Source organism: Oncorhynchus clarkii, chromosome 18, assembly GCF_045791955.1.
Source record: "Oncorhynchus clarkii lewisi isolate Uvic-CL-2024 chromosome 18, UVic_Ocla_1.0, whole genome shotgun sequence".
In the NCBI taxonomy this organism is placed as follows: Eukaryota; Metazoa; Chordata; class Actinopteri; order Salmoniformes; family Salmonidae; genus Oncorhynchus; species Oncorhynchus clarkii.
In genome coordinates, this window is record NC_092164.1 from 7,012,197 (window position 1) to 7,035,157 (window position 22,961).

Here is a 22,961-nt window from a genome sequence, read left to right on the forward strand (position 1 = left end):
CCATTTGTCAGTTCAGTCTTCTATTAGTGTTTGTATGTAATTTGTTTGTCAGAAGTGCAGCACTTGGGCTGTTCTGTAAATGTTTAGGAAACAAACTAATTCTCGTTAAATTATGTCATATAAAGCGGTGATAGCAGATGGGGATCAGAGGTCGTAGGTCACATTACGTAGGTCATGTCACATGGGGCAGATCTATACAGATGTCGTAGGTCTCCTCACATGGGGCAGATCTATACAGAGGTCATTGGTCACGTCACACAGGGCAGATCTATACAGAGGTCGTAGGTCTCATCACATGGGGCAGATCTATACAGAGGTCGTAGGTCTCATCACATGGGGCAGATCTATACAGAGGTCGTAGGTCTCATCACATGGGGCAGATCTATACAGAGGTCATAGGTCTCCTCACACGGGGCAGATCTATACAGAGGTCGTAGGTCTCGTCACACGGGGCAGATCTATACAGAGGTCGTAGGTCTCCTCACATGGGGCAGATCTATACAGAGGTCGTAGGTCTCGTCACATGGGGCAGATCTATACAGAGGTCTTAGGTCTCATCACATGGGGCAGATCTATACAGAGGTCATAGGTCTCCTCACACGGGGCAGATCTATACAGAGGTCGTAGGTCTCGTCACACGGGGCAGATCTATACAGAGGTCGTAGGTCTCATCACATGGGGCAGATCTATACAGAGGTCGTAGGTCTCATCACATGGGGCAGATCTATACAGAGGTCATAGGTCTCCTCACACGGGGCAGATCTATACAGAGGTCGTAGGTCTCGTCACACGGGGCAGATCTATACAGAGGTCGTAGGTCTCCTCACATGGGGCAGATCTATACAGAGGTCGTAGGTCTCGTCACATGGGGCAGATCTATACAGAGGTCGTAGGTCTCATCACATGGGGCAGATCTATACAGAGGTCATAGGTCTCCTCACACGGGGCAGATCTATACAGAGGTCGTAGGTCTCGTCACACGGGGCAGATCTATACAGAGGTCGTAGGTCTCCTCACATGGGGCAGATCTATACAGAGGTCGTAGGTCTCGTCACATGGGGCAGATCTTGATGCTGTCGGATGTCTGGCTGAACTGACCCAGAGCGAAGTCCAGTCCAACACCAACCCCACTTCCCACCCCGAAGGCCGCATACAGTGGCTGTGTAAAGTTGGCACGGAACGTGTGCAGGTGCCCCATGCTCTCCGCCACGCTATAGAACGCCAGGGTGCCCGCGTTGAGGTCCAGGAACAACCCCAGACGCGGCGAGTACGTCACCGGGATGTCCCTCTTCTCATTGTCATGCATTGCCGTGCAACACGTATCCGACAGCTCCAGGCTCCATGATTGGGCGTTGTAGCCAAGCCCCGCCCTGGCGTCCGCCCCCTTCCTGCTCAGGGCTCCATAAGCCACGCCCATTGATGACCCCTTCCCCCTCCAATCCACCTCCCAGTAACATCGCTGGGCGGAAAGAGGGGCCTGGCACAGCACCTGGGTCCAGCCGTCGAAGCGTTGGGGGCAGTCTGGGTAGGGCTGCCCTGCCCCCTGTAGGGTGGCCTTGGTGTTGCTCTCCGACAGGGTCAGACGCCGGTGGGCTGTCCTCGTGTCTAGGGTCAGGGTACAGGCATCTGGGGGAGGGAAGAGTGGAGGGATGGATGGATGAATAGTTAAGTTGTGGGGATAAGGACTTTGCAGATTTGGTTGTCAGCTGTTGTGAGTACTCCTTCCCCTTGGCCCTAACCTTCTGAAGTTTCCAGATCTGAAAGTTGTAATCAATATGGTGGATGCTACAATGTTCATACCTTTCCCTTCATGTCTGCGAACATGGAAGGGTGAGGGCCAAGGCCACACGGTAGGGAGCTAACTGGAACAGGCTGTGTCTGTGTAGATGTTTAGCTGTTCTATACTCACACTGCAGGAACTCCTCTCTGCTCCTGGGCTCTGGGGCCTGGATGCTGGAGATGTCTATCTCCCTCACTACAGGAGACGAAGACAGGCAGTACGAGGGGAGAGGATCACAACCAGTGGTGGAAAAAGTACCCAACTTGAGTAAAAGTATACAGTAGATACTTCAATGGAGAGTTACTCCAGTAAAAGAGAAAGTCACCCAGTAAAACACTACTTTAGTAAAAGTCTAAAAGTATTTGATTCTAAATATAATTAAGTATCAAAAGTAAAAGTGTAAATAATTTCAAATTCTTTAAATTAAGCAAAGCAGACGACACCATTTTATAGTTTTTAAAATGTACATATATCAGGGGCACATTCCAACACTGAGACATCATTTACAAAAGACGTGTTTAGTGAGTCGGTCAGATCAGAGGCAGTAGGGATGACCAGGGATGTTCTCTGTTTAGTGAGTCCGTCAGATCAGGGGCAGTAGGGATGACCAGGGATGTTCTCTGTTTAGTGAGTCGGTCAGATCAGAGGCAGTAGGGATGACCACGTGTTCTCTGTTTAGTGAGTCCGTCAGATCAGAGGCAGTAGGGATGACCAGGGATGTTCTCTGTTTAGTGAGTCCGTCAGATCAGAGGCAGTAGGGATGACCACGTGTTCTCTGTTTAGTGAGTCGGTCAGATCAGAGGCAGTAGGGATGACCACGTGTTCTCTGTTTAGTGAGTCCGTCAGATCAGAGGCAGTAGGGATGACCACGTGTTCTCTGTTTAGTGAGTCGGTCAGATCAGAGGCAGTAGGGATGACCAGGTGTTCTCTGTTTAGTGAGTCCGTCAGATCAGAGGCAGTAGAGATGACCAGGGATGTTCTCTGTTTAGTGAGTCCGTCAGATCAGGGGCAGTAGGGATGACCAGGGATGTTCTCTGTTTAGTGAGTCGGTCAGATCAGAGGCAGTAGGGATGACCACGTGTTCTCTGTTTAGTGAGTCGGTCAGATCAGAGGCAGTAGGGATGACCACGTGTTCTCTGTTTAGTGAGTCGGTCAGATCAGAGGCAGTAGGGATGACCAGGGATGTTCTCTGTTTAGTGAGTCCGTCAGATCAGAGGCAGTAGGGATGACCACGTGTTCTCTGTTTAGTGAGTCGGTCAGATCAGAGGCAGTAGGGATGACCACGTGTTCTCTGTTTAGTGAGTCGGTCAGATCAGAGGCAGTAGGGATGACCACGTGTTCTCTGTTTAGTGAGTCCGTCAGATCAGAGGCAGTAGGGATGACCAGGTGTTCTCTGTTTAGTGAGTCCGTCAGATCAGAGGCAGTAGGGATGACCACGTGTTCTCTGTTTAGTGAGTCGGTCAGATCAGAGGCAGTAGGGATGACCAGGTGTTCTCTTTATAAGTGTGTGAATTGGGCCATGTTCCTGCCCTGCTAAGCATTCAAAATGTAATGAGTACTTTTGGATGACAGTTAAAATATATGGAGTAAAAAGTACATTATTTATTTTAGGAATGTAGTAAAGTAAAAGTTGTCAAAAATATAAATAGTAAAGTACAGATACTCCAAGAAACTACTTAAGTAGTATTTGAAAGTATTTTTAATTAAGTACTTTACACCACTGATCACAACAAGGGTAACCGTAAATATAGGGCAATATGCTTTCCTCAGATGTCGAGAGGAAGAACTGGAGAGTGAAGAAAAGGAATGAATGATGACTCACATGCAGGGAAAGCTGGCATCTGATTCATGATGGGGTCAGGGGTCGGCGGATCCAGGAAAAGGCTGGTATTCACTTCCGGTTGGGATTCAGTCAGTGCACCCATCCCCCCTGTCAAAACAGTATGTTTATAGCCATGATTTTCAAACAATGTGCTGTGGCACCAGCAAGGTACATTATACAGTGTCTACACTGGAGAAGGCTAGTAAGACCAGGGTTTATGACCTCTGATGGGGTTAAAGCGGTGAGGGTCGGGACCATAGAGATATATAGAGGACTCATCTTTGTATCTGTGCCATTAAAGAGTCTGTGGCAGCATGGGCAGCGCCATTGAGGCAATTTCCATTTTCCCGATTGGCTGATCCCTCCTCATGACCCGTTGTACATGACTCCAAGAATGTCACGAGGAGGGATTATCCAGTGGACTTGAAAGCCACCCAGTTGACTACATTAAAATGCTGAAAGCCCTCAATGGTGATGCCTGTGCTAATATGGCCTTTTGGCTACTAGAGGCCTCAATCATTCTCTCGGGTCGGGACTCACATGGGTCAACTCCACCAGTGTTGTTGTTGACTGGCCCAGGTGCCGGTGTGGCACGTCGATGGGAGCGGAAGAGACTTGCTATGGATCCCATCCGGCTGAAAGCTCCTGAGGCTGGGGTGGCTTGGGTAACAGCACCGGGGGTAGGGGTGGTGGTGGGTTCTGGTCTGGGTGTCTCTCTCCGGCTGGACGTAGGGCTGGGTCTGGCTGGCTCTCTACGACTTGGAGTGGGACTGGGACTGGCTGGCTCTCTACGACTTGGAGTGGGACTGGGACTGGCTGGCTCTCTACGACTTGGAGTGGGACTGGGACTGCGTCTGCGCGTCTCTCTTCGACTTTGGGTAGGGCTATTTCTGGCTGGCTTTTTCCGCCTCTGAGTGGGACTAGATCTGGTGCTTGGCCTGGGGGCTGCCTCTCTGGCTGTGGAGAGACGAGAGGTATTACTGGGTGAGCATGGCTTGATGAGTCTAGAGGCGTCCACATAGGTTCGGTTTGCTTCTAGCAGAACTCGGCTAGGTGAAACGAACGTCTGACGTCTTGCTTGAGCCACTGTAGCAACAATATACCCAGTAACACTTCCTCAACATAGAAGAAAATAATCAAGATAAATCTAGAAATCTGTATTTATTTTTTATGTTTTTTGTCAGGAAGATCCTAGTCGCTCAATTTTACATCTAACTAAAATGTTTGGTGCGGTATTTCTCAAGTGGAAAAATGTGCATTAAAACTAGCCAGCAAACAATCCCATTCATTGCTCCCACTCCAGTAATACCATTGACCAATCACAGACGAAGGGGCGTAGACTTCGGACGAACGAACATCGACTTGCCTCAAGGAAAAATGTTGTGTTGCCGAACAGCCGAACCAAAACGTCACAACGTTTCATCATAATAAATGCTTAAACTGTTTCGACTATGAAACATACAGTAAGCTTAACGCCTGTCGCGTGCTTCCCAGTCGAAACAGTTCCATCATATATTATGAAACATACAGTAAGCTTAACGCCTGTTGCGTGCTTCCCAGTCGAAACAGTTCCATCATATATTATGAAACATACAGTAAGCTTAACGCCTGTTGCGTGCTTCCCAGTCGAAACAGTTCCATCATATATTATGAAACATACAGTAAGCTTAAAGCCTGTTGCGTGCTTCCCAGTCGAAACAGTTCCATCATATATTATGAAACATTTCTGTGACGTTTTGGTTGGTTTTGGTGTTCGCCGGGCGTTTACTTGGCTGTTGGCATACACTACATTTTCTCTAGAGGCAAGTGGAAGTTCGGTAGCCAAAGTCTATACGCCCCTTCGTCAGAGATTGGTCAACAGGACTACTCTTAGTAAGAGTGGGAACTATAGATGGGATTCTTCAATTAAGTGTTTGTCATTCAACAAGAGATGACTAGTTTTCATGCAGATTTTTTCACTTGAGAAATACTGCACCAAACATCTTTAGATAGATGTGAAATGATGCGACTAAGACCTTATTGGCAAAAACATCAAAATGAATGACACATTTCCTGATTTATCTTAGATTAATCCAGACTATTTTGAGAAAGTATTACTGGGTATGTTGTTGCTACGGTGCTTCAAGAGGGACAAACAACAGTAATGTTGACGCTTTTTCTCCTTTTTTAAGCGACGGTCATGAGGGAGTATGCGAGCACAGACATTCGCTTCACCCAGCCAGGTTTTGCTCGTAGCAAACCAAACCTATGTATCCGGACACCTTTCTGATTGCATAGAGAGAGAATGAGAGGAAAAGCGAGGCAGTTGAGTAGATTTTATAAACACTCTAATGATGACTGAATTTGTAGTATTGGTCAAGACCACCTAAGGGAGGTGGTCAGAGATACATTTATGGAACTGATATCTGCAGTTATTCTTAAGAGGTTCAGGATGTGACACAGTACGGATGGAGGAGACAGGAAGAAGGAGCATACACAGATGATAAGGAAATGTTCCTCTTGTGAGGCAGGCCAACCTGTGGAACCGGTTATGTTCACAAAGAAATTCTGGGCTTGTGTGTGTGTGTGTGTGTGTGTGTGTGTGTGTGTGTGTGTGTGTGTGTGTGTGTGTGTGTGTGTGTGTGTGTGTGTTACCTGGTTCTCTCTCCTCTCTCCTCGGCCTGTCTCTGTCAGCTAAAGGAAAGAGGTAGAACCCCTTTAAACCCCTTTGCACGCAAACACACACACACACACGCAAACACACACACGCAAACACACACACACATGCAAACACACACATGCAAGCACACACACACACACGCAAACACACACACACACGCAAACACACACACGCAAACACACACACACACACACGCAAAAGCACACACATGCAAAAGCACACACACGCAAACACACACACACACACGTCTGACCTCGTGGTTCCTCTCTGCTCCTAACATCCTGAGAGCGCAGGCCTACACCTACAGAAGGAAACATGATTAAGCTGATCTAATGTTTGATCATGATCGTCATAGTGAGATTTGTAATGAAACTAGCCCTACCACGTGAGTTAGGTCCTCGAACCGCCACGGAGACAGTCGGTGTGGGAGCTGAAACAGGACGACCAACGTACACATCATTATGTGTCATTCAATGACCTATCACAAACCGCATGTTAAAACCGATACAGGAAACAGTCGCTACAGTACATACCTGCAGGACGGTTGTTGTTTGTTGTTGTTGTTTTGGATCCCAGACCAGAAAACACTGAGGAATAGTCATTGAAAATAAAAAGGCACAACACTCACCATGAAAAACATACTGTTTAACCATTAAAAACATACTGTTTAACCATTAAAAACATACTGTTGAACCATGAAAAACATACTGTTTAACCATGAAAAACATACTGTAACTATTAAAAACATACTGTTTAACCATTAAAAACATACTGTTTAACCATTAAAAACATACTGTTGAACCATGAAAAACATACTGTTTAACCATGAAAAACATACTGTTTAACTATTAAAAACATACTGTTTAACCATGAAAAACATACTGTTTAACCATTAAAAACATACTGTTGAACCATGAAAAACATACTGTTTAACCATTAAAAACATACAGTTTAACCATTAAAAACATACTGTTTAACCATTAAAAACATACAGTTTAACTATTAAAAACATACTGTTTAACCATTAAAAACATACTGTAACTATTAAAAACATACTGTTTAACCATTAAAAACATACAGTTTAACCATTAAAAACATACTGTTTAACCATTAAAAACATACAGTTTAACCATTAAAAACATACTGTTTAACCATTAAAAACATACTGTTTAACTATTAAAAACATACTGTTTAACCATTAAAAACATACTGTAACTATTAAAAACATACTGTTTAACCATTAAAAACATACTGTAACTATTAAAAACCTGACTATGATGATCCTTCATCAGGAACAATAAATCATTATTTCAAGTTAGGTATTTCATATCCAAACTGCACAATTAATGATGATGACCAATCACTCAACTAGACAAGTGAAAAGACCAGCACCAAAAGGAACAGGCACTGAGTATAAAGCATTTGCACTGCGGAAATTAAATATTGCCTTTCCTCACATTATTTGCTGTTGACTAAAATGTCCAATTCAGATTAGTTCACAATCTCAGTGAATTATTAAAGTCCAACTCACACTACCAATAAAGAAATGGGAAAACTACTCACAACTCCTGAACCCTCCCGTCTTCTGGACGCCATTTTTTTTTGCTATGATGGGGAAAACAGTGCAGTGAGTAAGTGCAGTCTGTCAATCCACAATTTAAATGTTTATTGGTAATCGATGGCTTCTAGCTCTGGTCCAGGGCATTACGAGTGGCTTGCTTATGCTGAGCCTTCTTCAAGCCCCACAGAACACCCTGGACCAGAGCTAGAGACATCTCTGGACCAGAACTCACCTTTGTCTCCTAAGGTGAACAGTGTTGTGTCATTCACTGAAGAGAAGGATGAGAAATGACAGTTTATTAACTCATTGACATTGTATTGATCCACTGATATCAGTCTAAAACACAGTGCAGAAAAAATACTCTGTCTTTATGACAATATTTATAGTGAACAAGGTAATGGTGATGGAGATCACTGCTAGTCGTGCCCTTTGTGTGTGTGTGTGTGTGTGTGTGTGTTGTGTATGTGTGAGTTGATGTGTGTGTGTGTGTGTGTGTAGTATGCATGTCCTCCACTCTGACACACCTGTCTTGGTGATCTTGCCCAGTTCCACGTTGCACATGTCCTCCACTCTCTCCCGTAGGTTCAGGATGGCTTCACGTACAGGCTCAAACGTAGCCTCTGGATTGGCCACCACACACGACAGATCATTACACTCAAACGGGCTGCACAGAGACTCACAGGTCTGTAGGGCGGCGCACAGGAGAAAGAGGAGGTGGAGAAGGAGAATGAGGAGAAGAGGATGGGATGGAAGAGGGCAGAGATGGAGAATGAGGAGAAGAGGATGGGATGGAAGAGGGCAGAGATGGAGAATGAGGAGAAGAGGATGGGATGGAAGAGGGCAGAGATGGAGAATGAGGAGAAGAGGATGGGATGGAAGAGGGCAGAGATGGAGAATGAGGAGAAGAAGATGGGATGGAAGAGGGCAGAGATGGAGAAATGAAGACAGAAAGAAAGGCAACGACAGAAAGAGAAGACACGTCATTTAAGAAATAATTGTGATCGAAGCTGCACATTTCAAACATGACTAGGACAATGCTGCTTTTTAACTATTGTCCCATCCCAGATGTGGTCTTTCACACCCTGGCAGCCATGTCTAATATGACCATCAACCAGCTGCATGCAGCTGAAGTGGATCATAAAATATATTTAAAAATATATATAAAAGGTACCAGAAAGAGACAAGCGTCCTACCTCCAGGAAGTGGATGTTGTCCTCACAGCGGAACACCTCCTTCATGTCCTTGTCTCTCCTCTTCAGCTCCGAGATCTCGGCCTCCAGCTTGTCCACCACGTCCTGGGCCTCGCTTACTTTCTCCTGCCCAGCCTGGTTCATCACACCCTCCACCAGCTCCTGGAGCCTCTCCACTGAGCGCTGGAGCTCCGACAGCACCGTCTCTGTGTCATCATGTACCCTGTCTGCTGAGCGCTGGGGACACAAACACAGGTATGAAGACATACGCACACTGGTACTGTATGGAGGTGGATAGAAAGGTACTCACTGAGGAACACACACACATACACACACACACACACACCTACGCACTGGTGTAGTGAGGTGTAATGGAGTGTGGTGTGGTGTGGTATAGTGTAGTGGGGTATAGTGTAGTGGAGTGTAGTGTGGTATAGTGTAGTGTGGTATAGTGTAGTGGGGTGTAGTGTAGTGTGGTATAGTGTATTGGGGTGTAGTGTGGTATAGTGTAGTGGGGTATAGTGTGGTATAGTGTAGTGGGGTGTAGTGGGGTATAGTGTAGTGGGGTGTTGTGGGGTTTGGTGTAATGTGGTGTGGTGGGGTTTAGAGTAGTGGGGTGTAGTGTAGTGGGGTGTAGTGGGGTTTGGTGTGGTGTGGTGTGGTGCGGTGTAGTGGGGTTTGGTGCGGTTTAGAGGGTGTAGTGTAGTGGGGTTTGGTGTGGTGTGGTGTGGTGCGGTTTAGTGTAGTGTGTCCTAAGCCCTTACCTTTGTTGCCTCCAGCATCTTCTTCATGTCTTTCAGCTCTCCTTCTCTTTCTTTCAGTCTCTGATGATTCTCTGTCTGCACCTCAGCCAGCTCTTTCTGCAAAACACAGTCACATCAACTCACTCCTAAATGGACTGGAATGCAGTCTGGAATGCTCACTGGCCCACAAAGACAACTACATAATCACTTAAGATATGGCACCACCTTACTCTACACACACATACACACACACACACACACACACACACACACACACACACACACACACACACACACACACACACCTAATGAATCACCACAGCAAAGGCTGAATGAGAGGCAGTTTCTAGGTGTGTCCAGATCAGCTGTGATGGGACACAGACCAGCAGCCTGTATTAATGTTTTGATCAGACTGTATTTACAGGTTTTTGTGGAGTGAGTCTGTACATGGTGGTGTGTTTGATTAATATTATAATAATAATATATACCATTTAGTAAACGCTTTCATCCAAAATGACTTACGGTCATGTGTGCGTACCGTATGTGTGGCCCCAGCGGGAATCGAACCTTGGCTTTGCATACAGAGCCACACAGGACCTGATTGGGTGTTGTTTTGTTGTAAAGATCATGAGTAACCTTGCCTGAGACCTGAAGACTTGTGTTAGCTCCCAGAGCGAATGACTAGCCTTTGGTTCAGCGGGATAACACAGTCTTGTGCCAGGCAGTTGATCACATTAGTGGGTGGGTATGGTGGTGTCCATGTACAGCGCATTCGGGAAGTATTTCAGACCACTTGAGTTTTTCCACATTTTGTTACGTTACAGCCTTATTCTAAAATGAATTACATAAATACAAATTATTCACCAATCTACACACAATACCGCACAATGACGAAGCGAAAACAGGTTTTTAGACATTTTTGCAAATGTATTACAACAAAAAAAACTGAAAAACCTTATTTACAGAAGTATTCAGACCCTTTGCTATGAGACTCAAAATTAAGCTCATCCTGTTTCCATTGATCATCTTTGAGATGTTTCTACAACTTGATTGGTGTCAAACTGTGGTAAATTCAATTGATTGGACATGATTTGGAAAGGCACAGTTGACAGTGCATGTCAGAGCAAATACCAAGTCATTAGGTCGAATGAATTGGCCGTAGAGCTCCGAGACAGGATTGTGTCTAGGCACAGATCTGGGGAAGGGTACCAAAAAAATGTCTGCAGCATTGAAGATACACAAGAACACAGTGGGCTCCATCATTCTGAAATGAAAGAAGTTTAGAACCACCAAGACTCTTCCTAGAGCTGGTCGTCGGCCAAACTGAGCAATCAGGGAGAAGGGCCTTGATCAGGGAGGTGAGCAAGAACCCGAGGGTCACTCTGACAGAGCTCCAGAGTTCCTCTGTGGAGATGGGAGAACCTTCCATAAAGACAACCATCTCTGCAGCACTCCACCAATCAGGCCTTTATGGTAGAGTGGCCAGACGGAACCCCCTCCTCAGTAAAAGGCACAAGACAGCCCACTTGGAGTTTGCCAAAAGGCACCTAAAGGACTCTTAGATCATGAGAAACAAGATTCTCTGGTCTGATGAAACCAAGATTGAACTCTTTGGCCTGAATGCCAAGTGTCACGTCAGGAGGAAACCTGGCACCATCCCCACGGTGAAGCATAGTGGTGGCAGCATCATGCTGTGGGGAAGTTTTTCAGTGGCAGCGATTGGGAGACTAGTGAGGATCGAGGGAAAGATGAACGGAGCAGAGTACAGAGAGATCCTTGATGACACCTGCTCCAGAACACTCAGGACCTCAGACTGGGGTGAAGGTTCATCTTCCAACAGGACAACAACCCTAAGCACACAGCCAAGAAAACGCAGGAGTGGCTTCGGGACTATATGAATTTCCTTGAGTGGCCCAGCCAGAGCCCGGACTTGAACCCGATCTAACATCTCTGGAGAGACCTGAAAATAGCTGTGCAGCGATGCTCCCCATCCAACCTGACAGAGCTTGAGAGGATCTGTAGAGAAGAATGGGAGAAACACCCCAACCAACCTGACAAAGCTTGAGACGATATGCAGAGAAGAATAGTAGAAACTCCTGAAATACAGGTGTGACAAGCTTGTAGCGTCATAATCAAGAAGACTCAGGGCTGTAATCGCTGCCAAATGTGCTTCAACAAAGTACTGAGTAAAGGGTCTGAAAACTTTATGTAAATGTGATATTTCAGTTTTATATTTGAATACATTTGAACAAAATCCTAAAAATCTGTTTTCGCTTTGTCATTATGGGGTATTGTTTGTATATTGTTTGAGAATATATCAAAATAATTGAATTTAGAATAAGGCTGTAACGTAACAAAATGTGGAAAAAATCAAGGGGTCTGAATACTTTCCGAATGCACTGTATGTCTGAGGGCTTACCTGTCTCTCCGTGCGCTCTGCCTTGGTGGAGGTGGTCTCATGGTCCTTGTGCTGGTTACTGGTGCACAGCCAGCACACAAAAATCTGGCACTGGCGACAGTAGAACTCCTGCAGGTACTTGTGCTCGGTACAGATCTTCTGCGCCAGCTTGCCCGTGGGCGCAATCAGCTCATGCTTTTTCAACTCCGCTTTCGTCTGATGCGGTTTCAGGTGGGCCTCGCAGTAGGACGCCATACACACCAGGCAAGACTTCACCGCAGCCCGCTGATCTCCAGCGCCGTGGCACATGTCACAGGGCACGGCCATGGCTGGCAGCCTGCTGACACCACCACTACGGGAACTTCCCTTGGCTCTACCCATGGTGTTGGCACGGTGGGCGCTCCGGATGGACTCCCTGGCGGAGGTGGTGAGGGCCCCCTTGCGGAGCTGCTCCACGGCCTCTGCCAGCATGGTGTTCCTGGACAAGGAGGGCTTGGGACAGAATGTCTGGCGGCACTGGGGGCAGCTGTAGACTCCAGGGGAGCGAGGGTTGTCCTTGCTCCAGTAGTCCTTGATGCAGCCCATGCAGTAGCTGTGGCCACACGGGATGGTGACTGGCTCATTGGGGAGGTCCAGGCACACAGGACAGTTGAACTGCTCCTCCGTCCACAGATTACCACTCATAGTGAGACCACAGGTAGCAGAGGTGAATGTAGACTATTACAAAGAGAGAGAGCGGAAGAGAGAGAGTGACAGAGAGAATAGAGAAAGGCAACTGAGAGGAAAAAGTTGAGGTAGAGATGGATGAAAACAGAAATGGGTAGAATCAGAAAGAATGCTGTACACACAGAGAGATATGTAGCTACAGAGCAAAGACACACAGAGAGATATGTAGCTACAGAGCAGAGACACACAGAGAGATATGTAGCTACAGAGCAGAGACACACAGAGAGATATGTAGCTACAGAGCAGAGACACACAGAGAGATATGTAGCTACAGAGCAGAGACACACAGAGAGATATGTAGCTACAGAGCAAAGACACACAGAGAGATATGTAGCTACAGAGCAGAGACACACAGAGATATGAGGTATAAGACAGAGGTATGAGTCTGTCCAGGGTGTTAGTCAGAGAGTGGTGATCTCATATGAGATGGACCTATGGTGTTGTCGGAATAAAAGGAAGACAGGTAGAAGGGCGGGGCTAGAGTCACAGAGCTGGTTTAGGGAGAAAAACAGGAGGGGATGAGTTTCTTTGTGATGTCACATACCATTACAGTAACTAGAATAGAATGTCACCAGCATGTTACAGTAACTAGAATAGAATGTCACCAGCATGTTACAGTAACTATAATAGAAGGTCACCGGAATGTTACAGTAACTAGAATAGAATGTCACCAGCATGTTACAGTAACTAGAATAGAAGGTCACCAGCATGTTACAGTAAATAGAATAGAATGTCACCGGCATGCTACAGTAACTAGAAAGGTCATTGGCATGTTACAGTAACTAGAATAGAAGGTCACCGACATGCTACAGTAACTAAAATAGAAGGTCACCGGCATGTTACAGTAATTACAATAGAAGGTCACTGGCATGTTACAGTAACTAGAAAGAAGGTCACCGGCATGTTACAGTAACTAGACTAGAAGGTCACCGGCATGCTACAGTAACTAGAAAGAAGGTCACTTGCATGCTACAGTAACTAACATAGAAGGTCGCTGGCATGCTACAGTAACTAGAAAGAAGGTCATAGGCATGTTACAGTAACTAGACTAGAAGGTCGCTGGCATGCTACAGTAACTAGAAAGAAGGTCACCGGCATGCTACAATAACTAAAATAGAAGGTCGCTGGCATGCTACAGTAAATAGAAAGAAGGTCACCGGCATGCTAGAGTAACTAGAAAGGTCACCGGCATGTTACAGTAACTAGAATAGAAGGTCACCGGCATGTTACAGTAACTAGAATAGAAGGTCACTGGCATGTTACAGTAACTAGAATAGAAGGTCACTGGCACGTTACAGTAACTAGAATAAAGGTCACTAGCACGTTACAGTAACTAGAATAGAAGGTCACCGGCACGTTACAGTAACTAGAATAAAGGTCACTAGCATGTTACAGTAACAAAACAATAAAGAAAGTCACATGCTTCCTTCCTTGCCTATCAGCTGATTATACCTAGACCATTCCACTATAGGTGAACTCTCTCTGTCTCTTTCTCTCCCTCCATTTCTTTCTCTAAAAACAACATAGTGTGTGAAAACAGACGCTAGGTGGAAGTGGTGATCTGACCAAGCCTGTCTTCAACCAGTAGAGAACACAGGAGGCTGGTGACACCTTCATTGGGGAGGATAGGCTTGTGGTAATGACTGGAGCTGAATCAGTGGAATGGTATCAAATACACCAAACACATGGTTTCCATGGTTTCCATGTGTTTGATGCCATTCCATTCGCTCCATTCCAGCCATTAGTATGAGCCGTCCTCCCCTCAGCAGCCTCCACTGGTAGAGGCCTACCATCCTCACTGTGAAGTGGTGATCTGAACAAGCCTGTCAACAACCAGTAGAGGTCTACCATCCTCACTGTCTGTATGTGTCATGTGCATTTGACCAATCAACCTTCCCTTCCCTATTGCTGTCTTACTCCATAATATCCATCCATTGTTATGGCGTCTACCTCCACTGCAAGGTGTGCATTTTCATTCTCTAATGCCAGGCCTAATTCAGTTCATTTGCATCTTACCTGGGCGTTGTAGGGTTGGGCTCATTAGCATACCTGTGAAAAGACAGATGCGACCCCTCCTGTCTCCGCCTCCAGTATCTACGCTGCAGTAGTATCAGAGGCCTAGGGTAAGTCTGTTATATCTGCTGTCATTCTCCTGTCTTATCCGGTGTCCTGTGTGAATTTAAGTATGCTCCCTCTAATTCTCTCTCTTCCTCCCCACCCCGAGGACCTGAGCTCTAGGACCATGCCTCAGGACTACCTGGCTTGATGACTCCTTGCTGTCCCCAGTCCACCTGGTCGTGCTGCTGCTCCAGTTTGAACTGTTTTGTTTGCAGCTATGGAACCTTGACTTGTTCACCGGACGTGCTACCTTGTCCCGGACCTGCTACCTTGTCCCGGACCTGCTACCTAGACCGGACCTGCTACCTTGTCCCGGACCTGCTACCTAGACCGGACCTGCTACCTAGACCGGACCTGCTACCTTGTCCCGGACCTGCTACCTAGACCGGACCTGCTACCTTGTCCCGGACCTGCTACCTAGACCGGACCTGCTACCTTGTCCCGGACCTGCTACCTAGACCGGACCTGCTACCTTGTCCCGGACCTGCTACCTAGACCGGACCTGCTACCTTGTCCCGGACCTGCTACCTAGACCGGACCTGCTACCTTGTCCCGGACCTGCTACCTAGACCGGACCTGCTACCTAGACTGGACCTGCTACCTTGTCCCGGACCTGCTACCTTGTCCCGGACCTGCTACCTAGACCGGACCTGCTACCTAGACCGGACCTGCTACCTTGTCCCGGACCTTCTACCTAGACCGGACCTGCTACCTTGTCCCGGACCTGCTACCTAGACCGGACCTGCTACCTTGTCCCGGACCTGCTACCTAGACCGGACCTGCTACCTTGTCCCGGACCTGCTACCTAGACCGGACCTGCTACCTTGTCCCGGACCTGCTGTTTTTGACTCTCTCTATCTACCGCACCTGCTTTCTCGAACTCTGAATGCTCAGCTATGAAAAACCAATTGACATTTACTCCTGAGGTGCTGACCTGTTGCACCCTCTACAACCACTGTGATCTATGGTCATCTATGAACGTTTGAACATGTTGGCCATGTACTGTTATAATCTCCAGAAGAGGACTGGCCACCCCTCATAGCCTGGTTCCTCTAGGCTTCTTCCTAGGTTCTTGCATTTCTAGGGAGTTTTTCCAAGCCACAGTGCTTCTACATCTGCATTGCTTGCTGTTTGGGGTTAAAGGCTGGGTTTCTGTACAGCACTTTGTGACATCTGCTGATGTAAAAAGAGCTTTATAAATACATTTGATTGATTGGTTGATAGGTGCTCAGGTCTCTGTCTGTGTGAGACTAGCTGTAATTGACTTGTTACAATGTTGAGTTACAGGGTGCAGGAATGACCTATGTCTGTGTGCTGTTAGAGAGTTGGAATGCTGAGGGTGGGCTAATCTGGACAGGATTCTCTGTGTTTTAGTATTGGCTTCAGATCACAGAGAGCTGCTATGGCTTCATCATCAACACAGTATCTTCACCCCGTACCTAGGACCTGCCAGTGGCTAGAAGTCTCTATAGTTTTAAAACCTCTCCTCACGTGTAGCCTATTTCCTTCTGGGTTTCCTTTCAGTACCAGAGACAGAGATAGGGGTAAAGGCCTATGCAAACTCTTGGCTGTTTCATTGTATGTGTAGTTCACCCTTTTGCCCAGCAGATGTTCCACTTCACTGAGATTATTGTAGTACTACCTTAATGCTGTTGTTGAATTCGAATTTTACGACCTCAGATCCCTTCACCAGCCTTAGTATGCTAATCATGGAGACCCTGGAATCCAATCAAAATGGTAAATTCACTTTGTACTCGTTGTTTCAGTGAGACTGGAGATAAGAACGGACATCTTGTGAAGGTCACAGAGGAAGGTAGGTGGAAGGAGAGTGTTTTTTTATTGGGAGATGTGGAGAGTAGATACAGTATCCATTAATTAGTCTAATCTAATCAGACTGGCCGCTACTCTCTGGACATCTTGTGTTCCTGCTGATCATTCTACACTGTGTTACGAACAGAGATACACTGGGGCTGTGTTCAGTAGGGAGGAAACGTTTTGAAATGGAGTAACAAGCACAGGCTTTCTGAACTTGTCCAATAAGAATACAGATTTTTGTTACAAAATGTTTCCTAAAGTGTGCCCTGCTGAACACGACTCAGGTCCCTGTCTGTCAGTGTCACTGGGCGATGGCGATGACAGGGGGTACTGACTGTGACGGCTGGACCCACAATGCCATCTGTGTCTGGCCTCCTAAGTGGTCTCTTTGTTATGGGCCTGGTGCTAGCAAAGCTACAGACCCCGAGACAGACAGAAAAACTCATCGCTAATTCTCCTCTTTCTGACAGAAATGGCCTGTGTGTGTGCTTGCCCATGTGTTTATGTGTGTGTGTGTGTGTGTGTGTATATGAGTGTGTATGCCCGTGTGTGCATGTGTGTGTGTGTGTGCCCATGAGTGTGTGTGTGTGTGTGTGTGTGTGTGTGTGTGTGTGTGTGTGGGTGCGCACTCGTGCGTGCCCATGTGTGTGTGTATGTAGGTATGTATGTATGTACGTGTGTGTATATGTATGTGTGTGTGTGTGTGTGCGTGTGCGTGTACGTGTACATGTATGTGTGTGTGTGTGTGTGTGTGTGTGTGTGTGTGTGTGTGTGTGTGTGTGTGTGTGTGTGTGTGTGTGTGTGTGTGTATGTGTGTGTGTGTGTGTGTGTGTGTGTGTGTGTGTGTGTCCAGAGCCCAATGACACAGTGAGTTCCACCCTGTCATGAAGCAGAATGTAGGACAACATAAGCAGCAGAAGGCAGTTTGTTCTGTATGATGACACAGGTTCTGTTCCCTGTAACCTGTCCCTCCCTCATCATTGTCTTTGGCTGAATGTCACCTGATTTAATCCTGTACTGCTTAGGTTAATGCTGCAATCAAACTAGCTAGAGAGACTATAGAAACAGAAAGACTATAGAAACAGAGAGACTATAGAAACAGAAAGACTATAGAAACAGAAAGACTAGATAGGATCATCAATCTTCTGGTTTTCCATGGACCACAACATTAAAGTGTTTTGCTGTGGTCAACAAACTGAGAAACGCTGATGGACGTTTGTACTGTTCTGGGTAAGTGATTCAGAAAACGAAATGCCTCATATTTATTCATAAGAGATTGAGGGGGTTTGAAGTTATTGTTGTTAGATGAAATTAACAGACTGTAGAACTGTAAACTGTAGAGGATAAACAATATGAAGATGTGACTGACTGACTGTGTGTGAGTGTGTGTGTGTATGTGTGTGTGTGTGTGTGTTTGTGTATGGGTGTGTGCTGAGAGAGAGGGGGGGTTCAGGTGAGGTGAATTCCTGAGGCCTGTGTTGAGTGGCAGATTAACAGAAGTTTCAGCATGTCTTATCACGCTGTCACCACGCCAAACCCATTCCACCCTCCATCTCTCCTCTGCAATCTGTTCTATGCCTTCTACCATCTTATGAAAGGTTTTTAGTTCACCCCCCCCAAATACACACACACACACATACGCACACGCACGCACACGCACACGCACACACACGCACACGCACACACACACACACACACACACACACACACACACACACACACACACAAACAAGCATTCCCAACTATAGCAGGCTACATTTAATAGATTCATGATATCTGTTGTCTGGGTGTCAGTTCTCTTCCTACTGCTTCTACCCTTACCTCTCCCTCCCTCCCTCTCTTTCTCTCCCTGTATTTACACCTCCTCCACCTCTCCCTCCCTCCCTCTCTTTCTCTCCCTGTATTTACACCTCCTCCACCTCTCCCTCCCTCCCTCTCTTTCTCTCCCTGTCTCTACACCCCCACCCTCCCTCCCTCCCTCTCCCCTCCTCCTTATGGTACTCCCATCAGCTCCTCTTTCTGGATGTGTTTTTAAATCTGAACTGGTGGACATCACATCACTATTTGTTTTAATGTGAATGGAAATAAAGGGAGGATGGGTTGGATAATTTACCAAACACAACCTGTTGCTGATAGACATACACCTCTGCATATTGCTATTTCAGCTCATCATTTCCCCACATCTTTATATATGCTGCCCTATGCATCAGCCGGCATGAAGGGGATGAGTGAGTTTATATTCTCAATCACATGCTGAAATGACTAGGTTTATGTCCCAAATGGCACCCTATTCCCTATTTAGTGCCCTACTTTTGACCAATATCCATAGGGCGCTGATCAAAAGTAGCGCACTGTGAACGGAAAAGGGTGCCATTTGGGAAGTAGCCTAGCTGACTAGAACTAACGTTGTCTTTATCCGAGGAGCTAATGTTCTCTCTGAGTCTATGATTCATTTGGGGACACTGTGGTGCATCCTCCATTGATCCATTTAGATAACAGCTTGATGTGCTGTGGAATGGGACTAACAGCATTACCTTGGTATTAACATTCATCTTCACATTATTATTAGCATGGGCAGTGGCACCAGAGCAATATAGTGCACTACATAGGGAATAGGATGTCATTTGGGATGCATACCCTGGCTTCCTCCCGGTCCTAAAAGGATGACGTGGCTATTCCTAGATCAAGGTACCTAATCTACATTTCTAAATGATTGGACCTATGCATACAGTTGAAGTCGGAAATTTACATACACTTAGGTTGGAGTCATTAAAACTCGTTTTTCAACCTCTCCACAAATGTCTTGTTAACAAACTATAGTTTTGGCAAGCCGGTTAGGACATCTACTTTGTGCATGACACAAGTCATTTTTCCAACAATTGTTTACAGACAGATGATTTCACTTATAATTCACTGTATCACAATTCCAGTGGGTCAGAAGTAAACATACACTGAGTTGACTGTGCCTTTACACAGCTTGGAAAATTCCAGAAAATGATGTCATGGCTTTAGAAGCTTCTGATAGGCTAATTGACATCATTTGAGTCAATTGGAGGTGTACCTGTGGATGTATTTCAAGGTCTACCTTCAAACTCAGTGCCTCTTTGATTTTTCCATGATGTCAAGCAAAAGAAATCAGCCAAAACCTCAGAAAAATAATTATAGACCTCCACAAGTCTGGTACATCCTTGGGAGCAATTTCCAAATGCCTGAAGGTACCACGTTCATCTGTACAAACAATAGTAAGCAAGTATAAACACCATGGGACCACGCAGCCGTCATGTGAGATGTGTTCTGTCTCCTAGAGATGAATGTACTTTGGTGCGAAAAGTGCAAATCAATCCCATAACAACAGCAAAGGACCTTGTGAAGATGCTGGAGGAAACTGGTACAAAAGTATCTATATCCACAGTAAAACGAGTCCTATATCGACATAACCTGAAGGCCGCTCAGCAAGGAAGAAGCCACTGCTCCAAAACCACCATAAAAAGCCAGACTACGGTTTCTAACTGCCCATGGGGACATGTCCTCTGGTCTGATGAAACAAAAATAGAACTGTTCGGCCATAATGACCATCGTTATGTTTGGAGGAAAAAGGGGGAGGCTTGCAAGCCGAAGAACACCATCGCAACCATGAAGTGACGTCATCATGTTGTGGGGGTGCTTTGCTGCAGGAGGGACTAGTGCATTTCACAAAATAGATGGCATCATGAGGAAAGAACATTATGTGGATATATTGAAGCAACATCTCAAGACGTTAGTCAGGAAGTTGCAAATGGGTCTTCCAAATGGACAATGACCCCAAGCATACTTCCAAAGTTGTGGCAAAATGGCTTATGGACAACAAAGTCAAGGTATTAGAGTGGCCATCACAAAGCCCTGACCTCAATTCTACAGAAAATCTGTGGGCAGAACTGAAAAGGCGTGTGCGAGCAAGGAGGCCTACAAAGCTGACTCGGTTACACCAGCAGGAGGAATGGGCAAAATATACCCAACTTATTGTGGGAAGCTTGTGGAAGGCTACCCGTGTTGAAAGAAATAAACTCTTAAATAAATCCCTCTCGACTATTACTCTGACATTTTACATTCTTAAAATAAAGTGGTGATCCTAACTGACCAAAGACAGGCACATTTTTACGAGGATTAAATGTCAGGAATTGTGAAAAACTGAGTTTAAATGTATTTGGCTAAGGTGTATGTAAACTTACGACTTCAACTGTACACCAGCCATGGTATTAGTATTCAAAGTGTATATATATTTTTGAGCAGAAAACAACATTTAATTCTGCTTGTTTTCGCCATATACCTGGCATAGTACCTGAGGGATTTGTTATAGTCACCTTGGCATAGAGAACCAGGAGGTTTGTTCCTCCCATCAGAGGCTGCTTGGCGTAGAAAACCAGGAGGTTTGTTCCTCCCATCAGAGGCTGCTTGGCATAGAGAACCAGGAGGTTTGTTCCTCCCATCAGAAGCTGCTTGGCATAGAGAACCAGGAGGTTTGTTCCTCCCATCAGAGAGAGATCTCCTTGGAGGGGGAGACTGTGTGTGTGACTCACCATTATAGTGGTAAATCCAATAGACTCAAGAGTGGAAACATCCTAGAGAACGATGAGGGTAAAAAACAGGATGTAGGATGTAGTTTCAGGTTGTATGAACGTAGTGAACATGTGGATTATCATTGATACACTGTCTGACTGATCTCTGTAGAAACGCACACACACACACACACACACACACACACACACACACACACACACACACACACATACATATGTCCCACAGGACGTCCTCAACCACCCTCTAATCTACAACATCTGTTAGGAAATGGATGGTTTCCTTCTATTTAATGGGAAAGCCAATACACAGCCCAGCTCATTAAAATACTATCACAATCCATCAGGACTTAATACAAACACCATCAATCATAATATTGAGTCACCATCCTTATGAAATGTCTCGGTCACTTTGGCTGCCAGACTCATGTTGGCCTGGTAAGTTATGACTGTATGTAAATGTGTGTGAATTGTTTTCTAAGAGGCATCAGGGGATATACTTAATAATACAACGCATTTTCAGTTGAGTAATTGAAAGAAGAAAAAAAACTTTTGAGTCCTTCATATTGTAGGTCTGTGATGAATGAGGGTATTTACTAAATGCAGGGCGACATATACATTAGATGGTGATAACTGCTGAGGTACGACTCTAGGGGCTGAGGTACGACTCTAGGGGCTGAGGTACGACTCTAGGGGCTGAGGTACGACTCTAGGGGCTGAGGTACGACTCTAGGGGCTGATGTACGACTCTAGGGCCGAGGTACGACTCTAGGGCCGAGGTACGACTCTAGGGCCGAGGTCGACTCTAGGGGCCGAGGTACATCTCTCGGGGCCGAGGTACATCTCTAGGGGCTGATGTATGACTCTAGGGGCTGATGTACGACACTAGGGCCGAGGTACATCTCTAGGGGCTGAGGTACATCTCTCGGGGCCGAGGTACGACTCTCGGGGCTGAGGTATGACTTTAGGGGCTAAGGTACGACTCTAGGGGCTGAGGTACGACTCTCGGGCTGAGGTACGACTCTCGGGGCTGAGGTATGACTTTAGGGGCTAAGATATGACTCTACGGGCTGAAGGATACATTTTAAGGCTGACATAAAGGTTAAAAGCATGTTTTAAAGTTTACTGATCTGGGTTGGTGCTTTAGCTGGCTAGTACAGGATGGTGAAAAAGCCCTGTCCAGTTTCCGTGAGATACCTTGAGGCTGGCTATAGGCCATCCTCCTTACCTCAGCTCCATAAATATCCCAGCATGCCTCTGGAGGGCTTTGCTTTGTCATTGGCTGCATTTATACAGTTAGTCCAATTTAGATATTTTGTCCAATGATTGACAAGAGATCTGATCTGATTGGTCTAAAGACCAATTAATTTCAAAATATCAGAATTGGGCTGCCGGTGTAAACACAGCCATTGTGGCAACAGGGGTCTGTTCTACTGGAAGGGTGTTCTTCACACACCAGACACAGACAGACAGACAGACAGACAGACAGACAGAAAAAGATAGAGAGAGAGAGAGACAGATAGAGAGTGTGTGTGTTTATTTGTGTGAGAGCGAGAAAGAGAGATTGTGTGTGTGTGTGCATCTTTTTGTGAATGT

At 46.0% G+C, this 22,961-nt stretch overlaps 2 protein-coding genes across 2 annotated transcripts in view; both read right to left on the reverse strand.

Annotated features, from left to right (window-relative positions):
* The window catches only part of LOC139372956 (general transcription factor II-I repeat domain-containing protein 2-like), a 979,173-nt gene that overhangs the window by 91,811 nt on the left and 864,401 nt on the right, over nucleotides 1-22,961 (reverse strand). The gene's annotated exons all lie outside the window — the stretch shown is intronic.
* Nucleotides 837-13,119, reverse strand: LOC139372423 (E3 ubiquitin/ISG15 ligase TRIM25-like). Its single transcript, XM_071112135.1, has 13 exons — nucleotides 12,175-13,119; nucleotides 9,777-9,872; nucleotides 9,016-9,249; nucleotides 8,347-8,506; nucleotides 8,055-8,090; nucleotides 7,825-7,866; nucleotides 6,795-6,848; nucleotides 6,644-6,691; nucleotides 6,237-6,275; nucleotides 4,143-4,559; nucleotides 3,603-3,710; nucleotides 1,910-1,975; nucleotides 837-1,626 (listed from the first exon to the last, which is right to left on the reverse strand). Exons 1-13 carry the CDS (start codon nucleotides 12,835-12,837, stop codon nucleotides 1,052-1,054), a joined length of 2,538 nt encoding a protein of 845 aa, XP_070968236.1. The 5' UTR covers nucleotides 12,838-13,119; the 3' UTR covers nucleotides 837-1,051.